The 17,998-nt window shown below is 42.5% G+C and overlaps 2 protein-coding genes across 4 annotated transcripts in view; both read left to right on the plus strand.

Annotated features, from left to right (window-relative positions):
- Nucleotides 1–7,437: 7,437 nt before the first annotated feature.
- Nucleotides 7,438–17,998, plus strand: part of LOC135567429 (oocyte zinc finger protein XlCOF6-like) — a 40,427-nt gene continuing 29,866 nt past the window's right edge. For 2 of the 3 annotated variants that reach the window (XR_010462356.1, XM_065014828.1), the window contains exon 1: nucleotides 7,438–7,616. Coding sequence is in view for 2 of the 3 variants with exons in the window: in XM_065014828.1 (XP_064870900.1) it covers nucleotides 7,514–7,616 (103 nt within the window). In the remaining variant the exon portion in view is untranslated. The remainder of the gene's footprint in view (nucleotides 7,617–17,998) is intronic. The other variant, XM_065014827.1, reaches the window with a different exon arrangement.
- On the plus strand, nucleotides 15,292–16,953 carry LOC135567430 (zinc finger protein ZFP2-like; the record flags this gene model as incomplete). Its single annotated transcript, XM_065014829.1, has 1 exon — nucleotides 15,292–16,953. A coding segment is annotated over one exon (819 nt), but the record flags the coding sequence as incomplete, so codon positions are not given.

Here is a 17,998-nt window from a genome sequence, read left to right on the forward strand (position 1 = left end):
TGCTGAGACAATCCACCCCCAGGTTTTCCAGCTTATTAAAAACCATACCGACAGTAACATCTGTTACCCCAAACAACTCTGCTGCAGTTTACAAGATATTTCTGCTTTTATTTATGGGCACAAGATTTCTGAACAGGCCTCGAAACCATGTCAGGACTAGTAGAAAGACCAGTTCTGACAGTAGGTCCTCTTACTACGGGACCAGCCATGGAAGCTCCATCAGTCTGACAGTAGGTCCTCTTATTACGGGACCAGCCATGGAAGCTCCATCAGTCTGCACTGTAGTTCCACCAGTCTGTCTTACAGCCTCTGCATATGATACATCAAGACAGATTCTATATCTCTGAGCATCTCTCTGCACCTGGCATCCACCAAATGCTGCTCTTTGTCCTCCACACAATTGCAACACTTAACTGTCACATTGCTCCAACATTCAGCGTAATCAAGTTCCCCACCACACTTGGCACATCTTTTCACTCAACAGCTACATGTCCAATTCTTTGGCACTTAAAAATACTGTGATGATTCACCGTTGCTGATCCAGTTTCAACTGTTCTGCCTGCTGTCATGGAACCCTGACCTGTTCACCAGACGTGCTACCTGTCCCAGACCTGCTGTTTCCAACTCTCTAGAGACAGCAGGAGCAGAAGAGAAACTCTCAATGATCGGCAATGAAAAGCCAACTGACATTTACTCCTGAGGTGCTGACCTGTTGCACCCTCGACATCCACTGTGATTATTATTATTTGACCCTCTTGGTCATCTATGAATATCTCCATCCAGCACAGCCAGAAGAGGACTGGCCACCCCTCAAAGCCTGGTTCCTCTCTAGGTTTCTTCCTTGGTTCTGGCCTTTCTAGGGAGTTTTTCCTAGCCACTGTGCTTCAACACCTGAATTGCTTCCTGTTTGGGGTTTTAGGCTGCGTTTCTGTACAGCACTTTGTGACTTCTTTAACCCTCTTTCCTACTGATCAACCTTTAGGCTTCAACCACTCTGTCTCCCTTCACATGTTCTTTAACAATATCATCCATGGACATAGATATTGGGACCGCAGAGATTATTACTCCCTTCAATTTAGCATAAACTCCAGGGTCATGGCTTCTGAGCATCGTCCCATTATGATTTCCCATTTGAAGAATCTTCCCTTGCTGAACCTGACTAGTACAAGATATTAACAATCTACCACTTTCAATATTTTATTTCACCTTTATTTAACCAGGTGGGCTAGTTCAGAACAAGTTCTCATTTACACAGATGCGGCCCAGTTTAACTTCACCTCTTTTTATGGCCTTGGTTAATCAGGGTGTAAATGAGGCCCTGTGGTCTCCTCAAACACCATCCCAACTTTCCACATTATTACTCTAGCTCCCTACCTTGGGCCTCTAGTTACTATACTACATGCACCCCTGCTTCCAGTATCATTATCTCTGTTCTTCCTATGTCTTCCCACTACAGAACATTCACATACTAGGCCCTCATCCTCCCACTCCATATCATCACAACTGTCCCCCACATTGATCGCATTCCAGCACAGCTGTTGCTTCTCAAACTCTCCATTTCCATTGTTTCATTGGTGCAAAACCCATTGAGGGCCAATTCTCATCAGGTGTTCCTTTTTTCCTTTCAATTAAAACCTAGACAATCAGATGAGGGGAGTTCCTTTCTAAATAGTGACCTTAATTCATTAATCAAGTACAAGGGTGGAGCGAAAACCCGCAGACACTTGGTCCTCCGTGGAATGAGATTGATACGTGCTCCGATTCATCCTCATTAATCGACGCCATTCCATGCAGTTGGCCTCTCTCACCAAATGGTGAAGGATAACTTCAGTTAGCTTCCCTCTATTTTGACACTCCATCACACAGCCTCATGTCGCCATTTCACCACGAGCAAACTCCTTGAAAGACGACCGAAACCGTTGAAGCCGCCATTTGACATGCCTCGTCTGAACCATCCTGATCTCGCGAGCTTACATTAACGAAACAGTGTATGTAAACTCGCGAGAACAGGATGGTTCGGACGAGGCTATTTAACAGCTCATAAACAACATTTTACACAAAACCAAGAACATGTACAAACGACCTCAAATAAGTGGAATCTTTATGAAATGACTTTCACGAAATTATGTACATACACTCAGATAAACCCAAAGTCTAGTTATGCGATTTGTAAAAAAAATGTTTACACGTTCTTCACTCACTCAGTTTGACCCCAAAATAACACATACAATTAAAACCTTTACCAAACGTGATAATACATTGACTGATTTGTTACCTATCGTATTATATATTCTCTCGACATTAGCAAGTTTAAACATGCTATTACATACCTACAATGATACATTTGAAACGGACACAACCACTATCGACAAAACAACACAGTTCTGTCGTTTCGACCTCATCTTCCTGTTCCCCACTACGACATTTTTTTTATATTTTTTTTATTTTTTTTTTATATCAAATCAATACATAAAGCACATGAGGGAACACAAGCATACATAGATTATAAACAATAGACAATCGAGCTAGGGGGTACAATATCACATTACAATTACACAAGGACCTTAAGGGACATGCATATACTTACAATTCTAACAGCTTTTTTGTTAGTAGAGCATTTAACCGTCTTAAAATACAGTTAAATTTCCTTTTGTAGGGTACGAAAATGTGGTTTTCTGTTTGTAAATTTACATTTGTGTATATGAAATTTGGCCAAAAGAATAATTAAATTAATTACAGAAAAATGTTTCAGCTTATTTCTATTGTATGTAAAGAATCCAAACAGTACATCTCTCCACAATAGTGTAAAATCTTCATAAATGTGTTCAATTATAAACCTACTGATGTCTTGCCACAGTTTTCTTACATGCATACAATGCCAAAAAAGATGCAAACTGTTTCTGGGTGGTCATTACAAAATGAGCAATTTGAGTTGATGTTTTCCTTAAACTTCTTCATATAGTGGTTGGCAGGATAAATCAAATCAAATCAAATCGAATTTATTTATATAGCCCTTTACATCAGCTGATATCTCAAAGTGCTGTACAGAAACCCAGCCTAAAACCCCAAACAGCAAAGCAATGCAGGTGTAAAAGCACGTTCAAATGGCATAAATGAAAAAAAATAAGGTCCATAGAAACTGGCCAAACCTAGGGGAAGAAACCTTAGAGAGGAACAGGACCTTGTGGGACATGCCATCCTCAATTCTGGCTGTTTTTGGTGGAGATTATAACAGAACATGGCCAAGATGTTCAAATGTTCATAAATGACCAGCATGGTCGAATAATAGTAAGGCAGAACAGTTGAAACTGGAGCAGCAGCATGGCCAGGTGGACTGGGGACAGCAAGGAGTCATCATGTCAGGTAGTCCTGGGACATGGTCCTAGGGCTCAGGTCAGTTGAAACTGGAGCAGCAGCATGGCCAGGTGGACTGGGGACAGCAAGGTGTCATCATGTCAGGTAGTCCTGGGGCATGGTCCTAGGGCTCAGGTCCTCCGAGAGAGAGAAAGAAAGAGAGAAGGAGAGAATTAGAGAACGTACTTAGATTCCCACAGGACACAATAGGACAGGAGAAGTACTCCAGATATAACAAACTGACCCTAGGATAATATTTATGAATAATTTTAAAGGAAACTTCCTTAATTTTGTTAACAAGTAGGTATGTGTGTGGCAACATCCAAACTTTTTTCTAACAGATATTATCAATAAATCCATTCCAATAAGGCATGACATAAGGTATAGATACAACATCCTGCTGAAACAAGGATCGTATTGCTCTGTTGTTGAATGGACCAAAAGAGAAACAAATCTTTCCTACTGATGAGTCAACAGGGTCAACAGAAGGTAGGCTCTGAGGGTCAGGTCTTGACACGTTCCTGAATAACATAGCAACATATATATATATATTTGTGTAAACGTCAGTACACCAGAGGAGAAGATGACGCTGTTGCACATGTCGTAGTTGGGAACAGGAAGTTCCGGGTAGAAAACCACAGAACTGTGTTGTTATGTGGATAGTGGTTGTGTCCGTTTCAAATGTATTATTGTAGGTATGTAATAGCATGTTTAACCTTTCTAATGTCGAAAGAATATATAACATGCTAGGTAACAAATCCGTCAAGGTATTATCACGTTTGATAAAGGTTTTAATTGTACGTGTTATTTTGGGGTCAAACCGAGTGAGTGAAGAACGTGATTTAAAACGATGATTTTTCAAGTCACTAGACTTTGGGTTTGTCTGAGTGTATGTACATCATTTCGTCAAAGTCCACTTTGAGTTCGTTTTTACATGTTCTTGGTTTTGTGTAAAATTATGTTTATGAGCTGGTAAATAGCCTCGTCCAAACCATCCTGATCTCGCGAGTTTACATACACTTGTTCGTTCATGTAACCTCGCGAGATCGGGATGGTTTGGACGAGGCTGGTCAAATGGCGGCTTCAGCGGTTTTGGTCGTCGTTCTAGGAGTTTGCTCGTGGTGAAATGGCGACACGAGGACCAAGTGTCTGCGGGTTTTCGCTCCACCCTTGTACTTGATTAATGAATTAAGGTCACTAATTAGTGAGGAACTCACCTCAACTGATTGTCTATGTTTTAATTGAAAGGAAAAAATAAAACCCGCTGAGACTCGGCCCTCAATGGAATGAGTTTGACACCCATGAAACAATTGAAATGGAGAGAGAGTTTGAGAAGCAACAGCTGTGCTGGAATGCGATCAATGTGGGGGACAGTTCTGATGACATGGAGTGGGAGGATGAGGGCCTAGTATTTGAATGGTCTGTAGTGGAAAGACATAGGAAGAACAGAGATAATGATACTGGAAGCAGAGGCGCATGTAGTATAGTAACTAGAGGCCCAAGGTAGGGAACTGGAGTAATAATGTGTCCGAGTGGAAAGTTGGGATGGTGTTTGAGGAAACCACAGGGTGTAAATGAGGCCCTATCTGATTAACCAAGGCCATAAAAAGAGGTGAAGTTAAACTAGGCTGCATCCGTGTAAATGAGAACTTGTTCTGAACTAGCCTACCTGGTTAAATAAAGGTGAAATAAAAAATAAATGGTAGATTGTTAATATCTTGTGCTGGTCAGGTTCAGCAAGGGAAGATTCTTCAAAAGGAAAATCATAATGGGACAAAGCTCAGAAGCCATGACCCTGGAGTTTATGCTACATTGAAGGGAGTAATAATCTCTGAGGTCCCAATATCTATGTCCATGGATGATATTGTTATAGAAGATGTGAAGGGAGACAGAGTGGTTGAAGCCTAAAGGTTGATCAGTAGGAAAGAGGGTTAAAGAAGTGAAAGCTTATCAGTGCTGTTGAGGTGTTAGAAGGTTTTGTCTGGAAAAGTACAGAATAGGATTCCTTAGCTTCAATGTCAGAGATTTTGACCCAGCCTCCTCATTCAACCAATCAAATGTATTTATAAAGCCCTTCTTACATCAGCTGATGTCACAAAGTGCTGTCCAGAAACGCAGCCTAAAACCCCAAACAGCAAGCAATGCAGGTGTAGAAGCACAGTGGCTAGGAAAAACTCCCAAGAAAGGCCAGAACCAAGGAAGAAACCTTGAGAGGAACCAGGCTATGATTGGTGGCCAGTCCTCTTCTGGCTGTGCTGGGTGGAGATTATAACAGAACATGGCCAAGATGTTCAAATGTTCATAGATGACCAGCAGGGTCAAATAATAATAATCACAGTGGTTGTCGAGGGTGCAACAGGTCAGCACCTCAGGAGTAAATGTCAGTTGGCTTTTCATAGCCAATCATTGAGAGCATCTCTACCGCTCCTGCTGTCTCTAGAGAGTTGAAAACAGCAGGTCTGGGACAGAATAGCACGTCCTTAGTGAACAGGTCAGGGTTCCATAGCAGAACAGTTGAAACTGGAGCAGCATGCTGAATCATCACAGTGTTTTTAAATGCCAAAGAATGGGACATGTAGCTGTTGAGTGAAAAGTGTGGTGGGGAACATGATTACAGTGAATGTTGGACCAATGTGACAGTTAAGTGTTGCAATTGTGTGGAGGACACACAGAGCAGCATTTGGTGGATGCCAGGTGCAGAGAGATGCTCAGAGATATAGAATCTGTCATGATTTATCAAATGCAGAGGCTGTAAGACAGACTGGTGGAACTACAGTGTAGACTGATGGAGCTTCCATGGCTGGTCCCGTAGTAAGAGGACCTACTGTCAGACTGATGGAGCTTCCATGGCTGGTCCCGTAGTAAGAGGACCTACTGTCAGACTGATGGAGCTTCCATGGCTGATCCCGTAGTAAGAGGACCTACTGTCAGAACTGGTCTTTCTACTATTCCTGACATGGTTTTGAAGCCTGTTCAGAAATCTTGCGTCCATAAATGCACTGTGACAAAGGATACTTTATATTGAATAATGTGTACTTCATAGCTTTCATTGGTGAGGTTATCAACAACTTGGATTGTGTAAAGCAGAAATACCAGGTTTAAAGTTATCTTGTAAATTGCAGCAGTTGTTGGGGGTAACAGATGTTACTGTCAGTATGGTTTTTGATAAGCTGGATAACCTGGGGGTGGATTGTCTCAGCATGATATAGACCCCAATGTTTGCAAACACAGAAAGGGATCTATTGATATAGTTTATTGGGGGGTGTGGGAGGGTTTTCGGGGAAGGGGAGGGTGTGGTAGAAGTTAATAGGTATTTCTTGGTTTATTTTCTTAGTACTGAATTAGACAGACATGGACCTTAAAGGTTTGTTTGTGGACCTCCATGATACCATAGGAGGTCTGCATCAACGGACTTCAGTGCAGGTAGTGCCTCATCAGAGAGAGAACATTTCAGTTGCTCTACAGTTCTGAAGCTGAATGTAATGATTATCAGTTCTTTACATGTGTACTAATATTCAGACACATTCAGTTGTTTCTATATTTATCTATAATTCAGTGTTTTCACATGGGGCTTAAAGTAAATAAATATTACTGCTTGAAAAAGTACTTAAGTCCTTGAATTTGACTTGCTACTGTAGGAACCCTGATTGTTCTTAATATGGTGTAAACGAGAAATACTATTTTTTTCTGTGAGTGAAATAATACAGTGAAGACAAGGTTATTCATAAAATAGTACATAGTGCTGCCTGAAACATACTGTGATCTTGTACTAAATGGTTGTTGAGTCATTTATGCATTTATGTGAATTTAGGAAATCTACTATAGATTAAGTGCACTTATGTTGTGCCATTTAAAATGTGTACTTTGTGTCTAATGTGATCTAATGTTTTGTCAAGGATTATCTACCCGATCTACTGAAATGAGATAATTGAACAAGGAAAAATATAAAATATTTTTACAGAATAAAGTGCCAGAACTGTCAAGAAAATAACTTTTGTTTCTGTTTGTCTTTATTACTACAGACCTTAATCTGAGGCCAGTAATATCAACAGTGAGGACAAACACAGCCTGCCACTCTCCTTCCACACTGAATCCAAACCTACAGTCACTGGGTCCTGATAGTGACAGTGGAGCCCAGTTTGCACTGCAGCATCCAGAGATGGCATCAGTGAAGCTGGAAGACTGCAGTCAAACACTGGAGCTGAATGTCAACATTAAAGATGAAGAAGTGGAGGAGAAGATTAGGACAACTGTTAGTCATGGTAAGAGCTGGTTCTATCTATAAGTTATCTTCATGTATTAGACCTCCATAAGTTATGACCAGTCTATTGCTAGGTTGAATTCTGTAATTCTGACATCACACATCCCTGAACAACTCAAGACTTCCCAGCGAAGCAAAAACATTTTAAACTTGTAACGCCTGCCTTTGCCCACACATTGTCTCAAAAACGTTGAAAATGTTTAATACCCTCAATCACCAAGTTAGGCATAGCTCATTTCAAAATAGGCCATGGCATCATCACTGTCAATATTGAATGATAATTCTTCACGTTTTACCAGTGAAATGACCAAGCTGCGTCTGCATGCCAATCATTTGATCTCAATCAGTTTCATGGGAATATGCATTTAAATCTTCTTGGATTACTGTTTGGTTAGAAAATTAGAGCAGATGGTGTTGAATTATTTTGAATTCCTGTATTTTGTTTTCATCAAAGCACATTCTGCCTAATGGCGCGATGTTGAGTTTGGGACGATTCAGCAAACCATCCTAAAATCTCGTAAGAAATTCGGTTTTTGTTGTAACAGTAATGTTATGCTATAATATTTGGTTATGTGGGCTGCTAATTAATCATTAGGTGATCGTCCAAGACATTGATCTGACTTTACTAAACAAACACCATTGTGGCGGCGCATCGCACTATGAGGTCTACCTGTGTCGATTCTAAGATTCCTGGAACTACCGAAAGTGGTTAAATTCACCAAAAAGGTGTTTTGATGTACATAACCTGCAAATGTGAAGATGATTGCGTTCAACCCTGTGTAGATCAGTCAATTCTTAACATAAAGACTTTAAACTCAGGATTCTGTAAGAGCCTACCCCAAAGAGGATATGTGTTCACGTTCAGCTTCCTGTGCCCACCGGAAGTGCCTTAAAATGGTGTCATAGGTGCTGTTTCGGGGTTAAAAGATCAGATCTTTTCAAAACTTCATATGTGTTACTAGGTAACCCTCATGAACTGTAAATCAGTCATTTCTCCCAACAGATGTCAAAGAAAAACCTCTCACATGCACATACACACACACACACACACAGCAAGGATGGAGTGACAAAGTGAGGTGTTTAAAGACACAGAGTGCCTGCATTGGCATTTCCATAATCTCAAGGCCGTGCCGAGTTCAACGAGATGCCCCGCTTGACTGTAGCTCGCTCGGTCTAAGCATAGCAACCATGAGAAAAAGTAGGCCCAAAATTAAGCCTGGCCCTAAATTTAATTTGCTTTTGGGTGACAGTGAGAGAACCGTTAGGGTAAGAAACACAATTCGTACTCTTTTGCCTCACAACATTTGGTGATGCAGAAACGAGAGAACATGTTTGGCTGTTTTTATATATATATATAAGGGCATCAGTCAATTGAAATGAATTAGGCCCTAACCTGTAGATTTCACAAGACTGGGCAGGGGTGCAGCCATGGGTGGGCCTTGGAAGGCATAGGCCCACCCACTTGGCAGCCAGACCCACCTCAGGTCCTGGGCTGACGTTGTTACACGTGGTCTACGATTGTGAGGCGGGTTGGATGTACTGCCAAATACTCTAATAGGACATTGGAGGCAGCTTATGGTAGAGAAATTAACATTCAATTCTCTGGCAACAGCTCTGGTGGACATTCCTGCAGTCAGCATGACAATTGCACGCTCCCTCAAAACTTGAGACATCTGTGACATTGTGTTGTGTGGCCTTTTATTGTCCCCAGTGTAACCGATGTGAAATGGCTAGCTAGTTAGTGGTGGTGCGTGCTAATAGCGTTTCAATCGTGACGTCACTCGCTTTGAGACCTAGAAGTAGTGGTTCCCCTTGCTCTGCAAGGGCTGCGGCTTTTGTGGAGCGATGGGTAACGATGTCTTCGTGGGTGACTGTTGTCTGTGTGCAGAGGGTCCCTGGTTCGAGCCCGGGTATGGGCGAGGGGACGGACTAAAGTTATACTGTTACACCAGTACAAGGTGCAACTGTGTAATGACTATGCCGTTTAATCAGTTTCTTGATATGCCACACCTGTCAGGTGGATGGATTATCTTGGTAAAGGGAAAATGCTCACTAACAGGGATGTAAACATATTTCTGCACACCATTTGAGAGAAATAAGCTTTTAGTGTGTGTTGGAACATTTCAGATTTTTTTTTTTCAGCTCATGAAACATGGGACCAACACTTTACATTTATATATTTTTTCAGTGTAGTTATGCATTACTGTCCTCTCCATGTTCGGCTGGAATTTACCCTGAAAAGGATTTGAGAAATATGATTGGTTGAGGATAGGCCTACGTCTCGTTTTGCGCTGCACAGAATGACTATTGTAGCTGGAAACAGATGATTAAAAAATAAATATGGAATATCTACATAGGTGTACAGAGGCCCATTAGCAGGCAACCATCACTCCTGTGTTCCAATAGCATGTTGTGTTAGCTAATCCAAGTTTATCATTTTAAAAGGCTAATTAATCATTACAAAACCTTTTGCAATTATGTTAGCACAGCTGAAAACTGTGGTGCTGATTAGTGAAGCAATAAAATGGTCCTTCTTTAGACTAGCTGAGTATCTGGGTCATTTGTTGGTTCGATTACAGGCTCAAATGGCCAGAAACAAAGACCTTTCTTCTGAAACTTTGAAATTTCTCACATGGTAGAGCCTTCCATGTGAGAACGAAACTGGAGATCCCAAGAAACTGAAGATCTTGTACAACGCTGTGTACTATTCCCTTCACAGAACAGCGCAAACTAGCTCTAACCAGAATAGAAAGAGGAGTGGGAGGCCCCGGTGCACAACTGGGCAAGAGGACAAGTATTTTAGAGTGTCTAGTTTGAGAAACAGACGTCTTACAAGTCCTCAACTGGCAGATTCATTAACTAGTACCCGCAAAATACCAGTCTCAATGACAACTTCCGGCGCCGACTGAGATGGCCGCCTCGCTTCGCGTTCCTAGGAAACTATGCAGTTTTTTGTTTTTTTACGTGTTATTTCTTACATTAGTACCCCAGGTCATCTTAGGTTTCATTACATACAGTCGAGAAGAACTACTGAATATAAGATCAGCGCCAACTCACCATCAGTACGACCAAGAATATGTTTTCCGCGACGCGGATCCGGTGTTCTGCCTTACAAACAGGACAACGGAATGGATCGCATGCAGCGACCCAAGGAAACGACTCCGAAAAAGAGGGAAACGAGGCGGTGTTCTGGTCAGACTCCGAAAAAAGGCACATCGCGCACCACTCCCCAGCATTCTTCTTGCCAATGTCCAGTCTCTTGACAACAAGGTTGACGAAATCCGAGCAAGGGTAGCATTCCAGAGGGACATCAGAGACTGCAACGTTCTCTGCTTCACAGAAACATGGCTTACTGGGAAGACGCTATCCGATGCGGTGCAGCCAACGGGTTTCTCCACGCATCGCGCCGACAGAAACAAACATCTTTCTGGTAAGAAGAGTGGCGGGGGCGTATGCCTCATGACTAACGAGACATGGTGTGATGAAGGAAACATACAGGAACTCAAATCCTTCTGTTCACCTGATTTACAATTCCTCACAATCAATTGTAGACCGCATTATCTTCCAAGAGAATTCTCCTCGATTATAATCACAGCCGTATATATCCCCCCCAAGCAGACACATCGATGGCTCTGAACAAACTTTATTTAACTCTTTGCAAACTGGAAACCATTTATCCGGAGGCTGCATTCATTGTAGCTGGGGATTTTAACAAAGCTAATCTGAAAACAAGACTCCCTAAATTTTACCAGCATATCGATTGCGCAACCAGGGTGGTAAAACCTTGGATCATTGTTACTCTAACTTCGCGACGCATATAAGGCCCTGCCCCGCCCCCCTTTCGGAAAAGCTGACCACGACTCCATTTTGCTGATCCCTGCCTACAGGCAGAAACTAAAACAAGAGGCTCCCACGCTGAGGTCTGTCCAACGCTGGTCAGACCAAGCTGACTCCACACTCCAAGACTGCTTCCATCACGTGACTGGGACATGTTTCGACAAGCGTCAGATGGAAATATTGACGAATACGCTGATTCGGTGCGAGTTCATTAGAACGTGCGTCGAAGATGTCGTTCCCATAGCAACGATAAAAACATTCCCAAACCAGAAACCGTGGATTGATGGCAGCATTCGCGTGAAACTGAAAGCGAACCACTGCTTTTAATCAGGCAAGGTGTCTGGTAATATGTCCGAATATAAACAATGCAGCTATTCCCTCCGCAAGGCTATTAAACAAGCTAAGCGTCAGTACAGAGACAAAGTGGAATCTCAATTCAATGGCTCAGACACAAGAGGCATGTGGCAGGGTCTACAGTCAATCACGGACTACAAGAAGAAACCCAGCCCAGTCACGGACCAGGATGTCTTGCTCCCAGGCAGACTAAATAACTTTTTTGCCCGCTTTGAGGACAATACAGTGCCACTGACACGGCCTGCAACGAAACATGCGGTCTCTCCTTCACTGCAGCCGGGTGAGTAAGACATTTAAACGTGTTAACCCTCGCAAGGCTGCAGGCCCAGACGGCATCCCCAGCCGCGCCCTCAGAGCATGCGCAGGACCAGCTGGCCGGTGTGTTTACGGACATATTCAATCAATCCCTATACCAGTCTGCTGTTCCCACATGCTTCAAGAGGGCCACCATTGTTCCTGTTCCCAAGAAAGCTAAGGTAACTGAGCTAAACGACTACCGCCCGTAGCACTCACTTCCGTCATCATGAAGTGCTTTGAGAGACTAGTCAAGGACCATATCACCTCCACCCTACCTGACACCCTAGACCCACTCCAATTTGCTTACCGCCCAAATAGGTCCACAGACGATGCAATCTCAACCACACTGCACACTGCCCTAACCCACCTGGACAAGAGGAATACCTATGTGAGAATGCTGTTCATCGACTACAGCTCGGCATTCAACACCATAGTACCCTCCAAGCCTCGCCATCAAGCTCGAGACCCTGGGTCTCGACCCCGCCCTGTGCAACTGGGTACTGACTTCCCTGACGGGCCGCCCCCAGGTGGTGAGGGTAGGCAACAACATCTCCTCCCCGCTGATCCTCAACACGGGGCCCCTGAAGGGTGCGTTCTTGAGCCCTCTCCTGTACTCCCTGTTCACCCACGCACTGCGTGGCCATGCACGCTCCAACTCAATCATCAAGTTTGCGGACGACACAACAGTGGTAGGCTTGATTACCAACAACGACGAGACGGCCTACAGGGAGGAGGTGAGGGCCCTCGGAGTGTGGTGTCAGGAAAATAACCTCACACTCAACGTCAACAAAACTAAGGAGATGATTGTGACTTCAGGAAACAGCAGAGGGAACACCCCCTATCCACATCGATGGATCAGTAGTGGAGAGGGTAGCAAGTTTTAAGTTCTCGGCATACACATCACAGACAAACTGAATTGGTCCACTCACACTGACAGCGTCGAAGAAGGCGCAGCAGCGCCTCTTCAACCTCAGGAGGCTGAAGAAATTCGGCTTGTCACCAAAAGCACTCACAAACTTCTACAGATGCACAATCGAGAGCATCCTGGCGGGCTGTATCACCGCCTGGTACGGCAACTGCCCGCCCTCAACCGTAAGGCTCTCCAGAGGGTAGTGAGGTCTGCACAACGCATCACCGGGCAAACTACCTGCCCTCCAGGACACCTACACCACCCGATGTTACAGGAAGGCCATAAAGATCATCAAGGACATCAACCACCGAACCACTGCCTGTTCACCCCGCTATCATCCAGAAGGCGAGGTCAGTACAGGTGCATCAAAGCTGGGACCGAGAGACTGAAACAGCTTCTATCTCAAGGCCATCAGACTGTTAAACAGCAACCACTAACATTGAGTGGCTGTTGCCAACACACTGTCATTGACACTGACCCAACTCCAGCCACTTTAATAATGTGGCGACTCCAGGATGCTGGCCTTCTAGACACTATTCTGGTTAGAGACTGTTTGCGTTATTCTGTGTAGAGAGTAGTACACAGCGTTGTACGAGATCTTCAGCCGTTTCCAGCTACAATAGTCATTTACAACATTAACAATGTCTACACTGTATTTCTGATCACTTTGACATTATTTGAATGGATAGAAAATGTGCTTTTCTTTCAAAAACAAGGACATTTGTAAGTGGCCCCAAACTTTAGAATTTATTCATTTATTTCACCACTAATGGTAGTGTATTTATTTATTTATTTATTACCTTTATTTAACTTCCTTTACATACTGGTTATTGTCCGGAATTTCAGATGACTGACGTGCCCAAAGTAAACTGCCCAGAAGCTAGGAGATGCATATTTATTTTTATTTATTTATTTTTATTTCACCTTTATTTAAGCAGGTAGGCTAGTTGAGAACAAGTTCTCATTTGCAACTGCAACCTGGCCAAGATAAAGCATAGCAGTGTGAACAGACAACACAGAGTTACACATGGAGTAAACAATTAACAAGTCAATAACACAGTAGAAAAAAAGATTATGTGCAAAAGGCATGAGGAGGTAGGCGAATAATTACAATTTTGCAGATTGACACATATACTTGATTGCATTGGATAGAAAACACACTGAAGTTCCTAAAACTGTTAAAATAATGTCTGTGGGTATAACAGACCTGATATGACAGGTGAAAACCTTGAGGAATATTTTTAATTTTTGAGGTCACAGGTTTTTTCAATGCTTGCCTATGGGATATACACATAGATAGGACCCAGATAGCAGTTCCTATGGCTTCCACTAGATGTCAACAGTCCTTAGAAAGGGTTTCAGGCTTGTTTTTTGAAAAATGAAAAAGTATTTGTAGTTTTTCCAAGGTGTCCCCCATTACAAAAGTAGTCATGTTGCACGCATCAACGAGAGTGCGCTCTTCGTTATTTATCTTCTCTATTAAACACACTATTCTCCGTCTGAAATATTATTGTTTATTTGGATATTAGAATACCTGAGGATTAATTAGAAACATCGTTAGACTTGTTTGGACAAACTTTTCCGGTAACTTTTTGGATTCGTTTGTGTGCATGTTGAACGAGTGAATTACTGAATCAAGCGTGCCAACTAAACTGACAGTTTTGGGATATAATGAAAGACTTTATCGAACAAAAAAAACATTCATTGTGTAGCTGGGACCCTTGGGATTTCAATCAGAGGAAGATCTTCAAAGGTAAGTGATTTATTTAATTGCTGTCTGTGATTTTGTCACGCCTGTGCTGGTTGAAAAAGTATTTTGATGTGGGGTGCTGTCCTCAGATAATCGCTTGGTATGCTCTCTCCGTAAATCCTTTTTGAAATCTGACAACGCAGTTGGATTAACAAGAAGCTTTTAAATTATGTAAGACACTTGTATTTTCATGAATGTTTAATATTACGATTTTTGTATTTTGATTTCTTCTAGGTTCCTGCTTTCTAGGGAGTTTTTTGTGGCCACTGTGCTTCTACATCTGCATTGCTTGCTCATTGGGGATTTTAGGCTGGGTTTCTGTTAAGCACTTAGTAACAACTACTGATGTAAAAAGGGCTTCACACCAACTGACTGGTTCTTCTGATGTTCACACAGGATGCCATGTTGAGACATTCTCTACATCCAGAGATCAACAGCAGGAAGATCAGAGAGCTAAGAGGTCTCATCACTGCCCACATTGTGAAGAGATTTTCCCATTTCTATCAAAGCTAAAAATACATCTAAAAAATACACACAGGAGAGAAGCCTTACTCCTGCTCCAACTGTGGAAAATGTTTCAAAACAACAACTCAGCTAAAACTTCATCAGAGAACACACACAGGAGAGAAGCCTTATTACTGCTCTGACTGTGGAAAACGTTATAAAACATCAACTCAGCTAAAAGTTCAGCAGAGAACACACACAGGAGAGAAGCCTTTCTTCTGCTCTAACTGTGGGGCGAGTTTCTCTCATCTGGGCACCTTAAAATCACACCAACGTATACACACAGGAGAGAAGCGTTACGTCTGCTCTGACTGTGGAACTAGTTTCTCTCAATTTTCCCACTTAAAAACACATAAACGTGTACATATAGGAGAGAAGCCTTACCTCTGCTCTGATTGTAGAAAATGCTTCACAACATCAACTGATCTAAAAGTTCATCAGAGAACACACACTGGAGCGAAGCCTTATTCTTGCTCTGGCTGTGGAAAATGTTTTAAAACCTCAAATGAACTAAAAGTTCACCAGAGAACACACACAGGAGAGAAGACTTACGTCTGCTCCGACTGTGGGAAGAGTTTCTCCCAATTGTATACCTTAAAAACACATGAACGTATACATTCAGGGGAGAAGCCTTACTCCTGCTCTGGCTGTGTAAAATATTTCAAAACGTCAACTGAGCTAAAAGTTCATCAGAGAACACACACAGGAGAGAAGCCATATTACTGCTCTGACTGTGGAAAATATTTCAAAACATTAAATGAGCTAAATGTTCACCAGAGAACACACACAGGAGAGAAGCCCTTCTTCTGCCCTGACTGTGGAACTAATTTCTCTCAACTTTAGAGGTGGCTTATGGTAGAGATAGAAATATTGAGTTCTCTGGCAACGTCTATGGTGGACATTCCTGCAGTCATCATGAGAATTGCACGTTCCCTAAACTTGAGACATCTGTGACATTGTGTTGTGGGGCCTTTTATTGTCCCCAGCACAAGGTAAACCTGTGTAATGATAATGCTGTTTTATCAGCGTCTTGATATGCCACACCTGTCAGGTGGATGGAACATTACTGGATTTTTTTTATTTCAGCTCATGAAACCAACACTTTACATGTTTAGTTTATATTTTAGTTCAGTTTATATTGGTAGTCCTATGTAATCAAACATACTAAATGGAGTGGCACGGATGTTTATTTTGTATAATATAATACATTTTGCTCTGAGACCAGGTTGTCCCTCTGCAGTATTCTGTGGGAAGGAGCTAGTTCACACTTTTTTTATTGAACCTCTATTTAACTAGGCAAGTCAGTTAAGAACAAATTCTTATTTACAATGATGGCCTAGGAACAGTGGGTTACCTACCTTGTTCAGAGTCAGAACAACAGATTTTTACCTTGTCAGCTCGGGGATTCGATCTAGTAACCTTTTGGTTAGCAGCTCAATGCTCTAACCACTAGGCTACCTTCCGCCCCTAACATGTATCAGATAGAGATGGTATGATGATCACTTTTCACCACAAGTTTGGGGGCGGGGGATTGTTTTACAACTTTATTTAATGTTACACAGTTTATGAAATGAATACATGTGCTTATTAGTTACTTTAGTTACTGATCGTGAATGTGTTTGGATAACTGCATTGAAGCAAACGTTATTGATCTGCCAATGAAAAATAAAGTTACATGAATATGTACTGGTCAACCTCTTCTTCTCTTTAGTATTCAGTTCTTCATATTAGATCTGACAGTATGAATGGTTCTTATGGTTGTATTTAGTTCTTCCTATTAGATCTGACAGTATGAATGGTTCTTATGGTTGTATTCAGCTCTTCATATTAGATCTGACAGTATGAATGGTTCTTATGGGCTGAGTGCCTGGAGTGTTTTTGTATGACTACATTCAGGAGTTCTCTCTGACCCTGTGACATCACCAGCACATTAAGTACATTCATCTTAAGATAGCCAGGTGAGACAACCACATGTCACAGTGAACACATTTCTCCTCAATTGGTCAGTTTCACATTATTATTATTATTATTATTATTATTATTATTTGTATTGGGGGGGTACTCTTTAAAGACGTAGCTGTTTCAGACCATTTCGGGCAGATGGGCAGGGACTCTGTTGTCCTAGCATCAGAGGGAAGCTGGTGCCACCATTGGGGTGCCAGGACAGAGAAGTGCTTTGACTGGGCTGAGAGGGAGCTTGACCTCCTGTAGCAGTGGGACAGCCTTGAGACCAGAGGTGGCAGAACTGAGTGCTCGGGTTGGGATACAGGGTTTGAGCCTGAAGGTAGAGATGGGGCAGTTCTTCTTGCTGCTGTCATGTATTTTCATGTTATGTCTTGTCCCTGTTCTTTCTCTTCTCTTCGTTTCCCCCTGCTGGTCGTATTAGGTTACTTTCTCTCCCTCTATCTCTCTCTCTCTCTATGGTTCCTTTCCTGCTCCCAGCTGTCCCTCATTCTCCTAACGACCTCGTTTACTCTCCCACACCTGTTCTCTCTTTTTCCCTCTGATTAGGTCTCTATTTCTCTCTCTGTTTCTGCTTCTGTCTTTGTCGGATTCTCGTTTGCTTCGCCCTTGTCCCGTCCTGTCGTAATCTGCCTCTTCATTAGATGCTGCGTGTGAGCAGGTGCCTCTGTCCTCTACGGCCCGCGCCTACCCGGAGGGACCTGCAGTCTGTTGCCGCTAGCCCTGCTATTCTCCTCTACTGCTAGAAGGGGACTCTCCTGTAAAGATT

Source organism: Oncorhynchus nerka, unplaced genomic scaffold, assembly GCF_034236695.1.
Source record: "Oncorhynchus nerka isolate Pitt River unplaced genomic scaffold, Oner_Uvic_2.0 unplaced_scaffold_2068, whole genome shotgun sequence".
NCBI lineage: Eukaryota > Metazoa > Chordata > Actinopteri > Salmoniformes > Salmonidae > Oncorhynchus > Oncorhynchus nerka.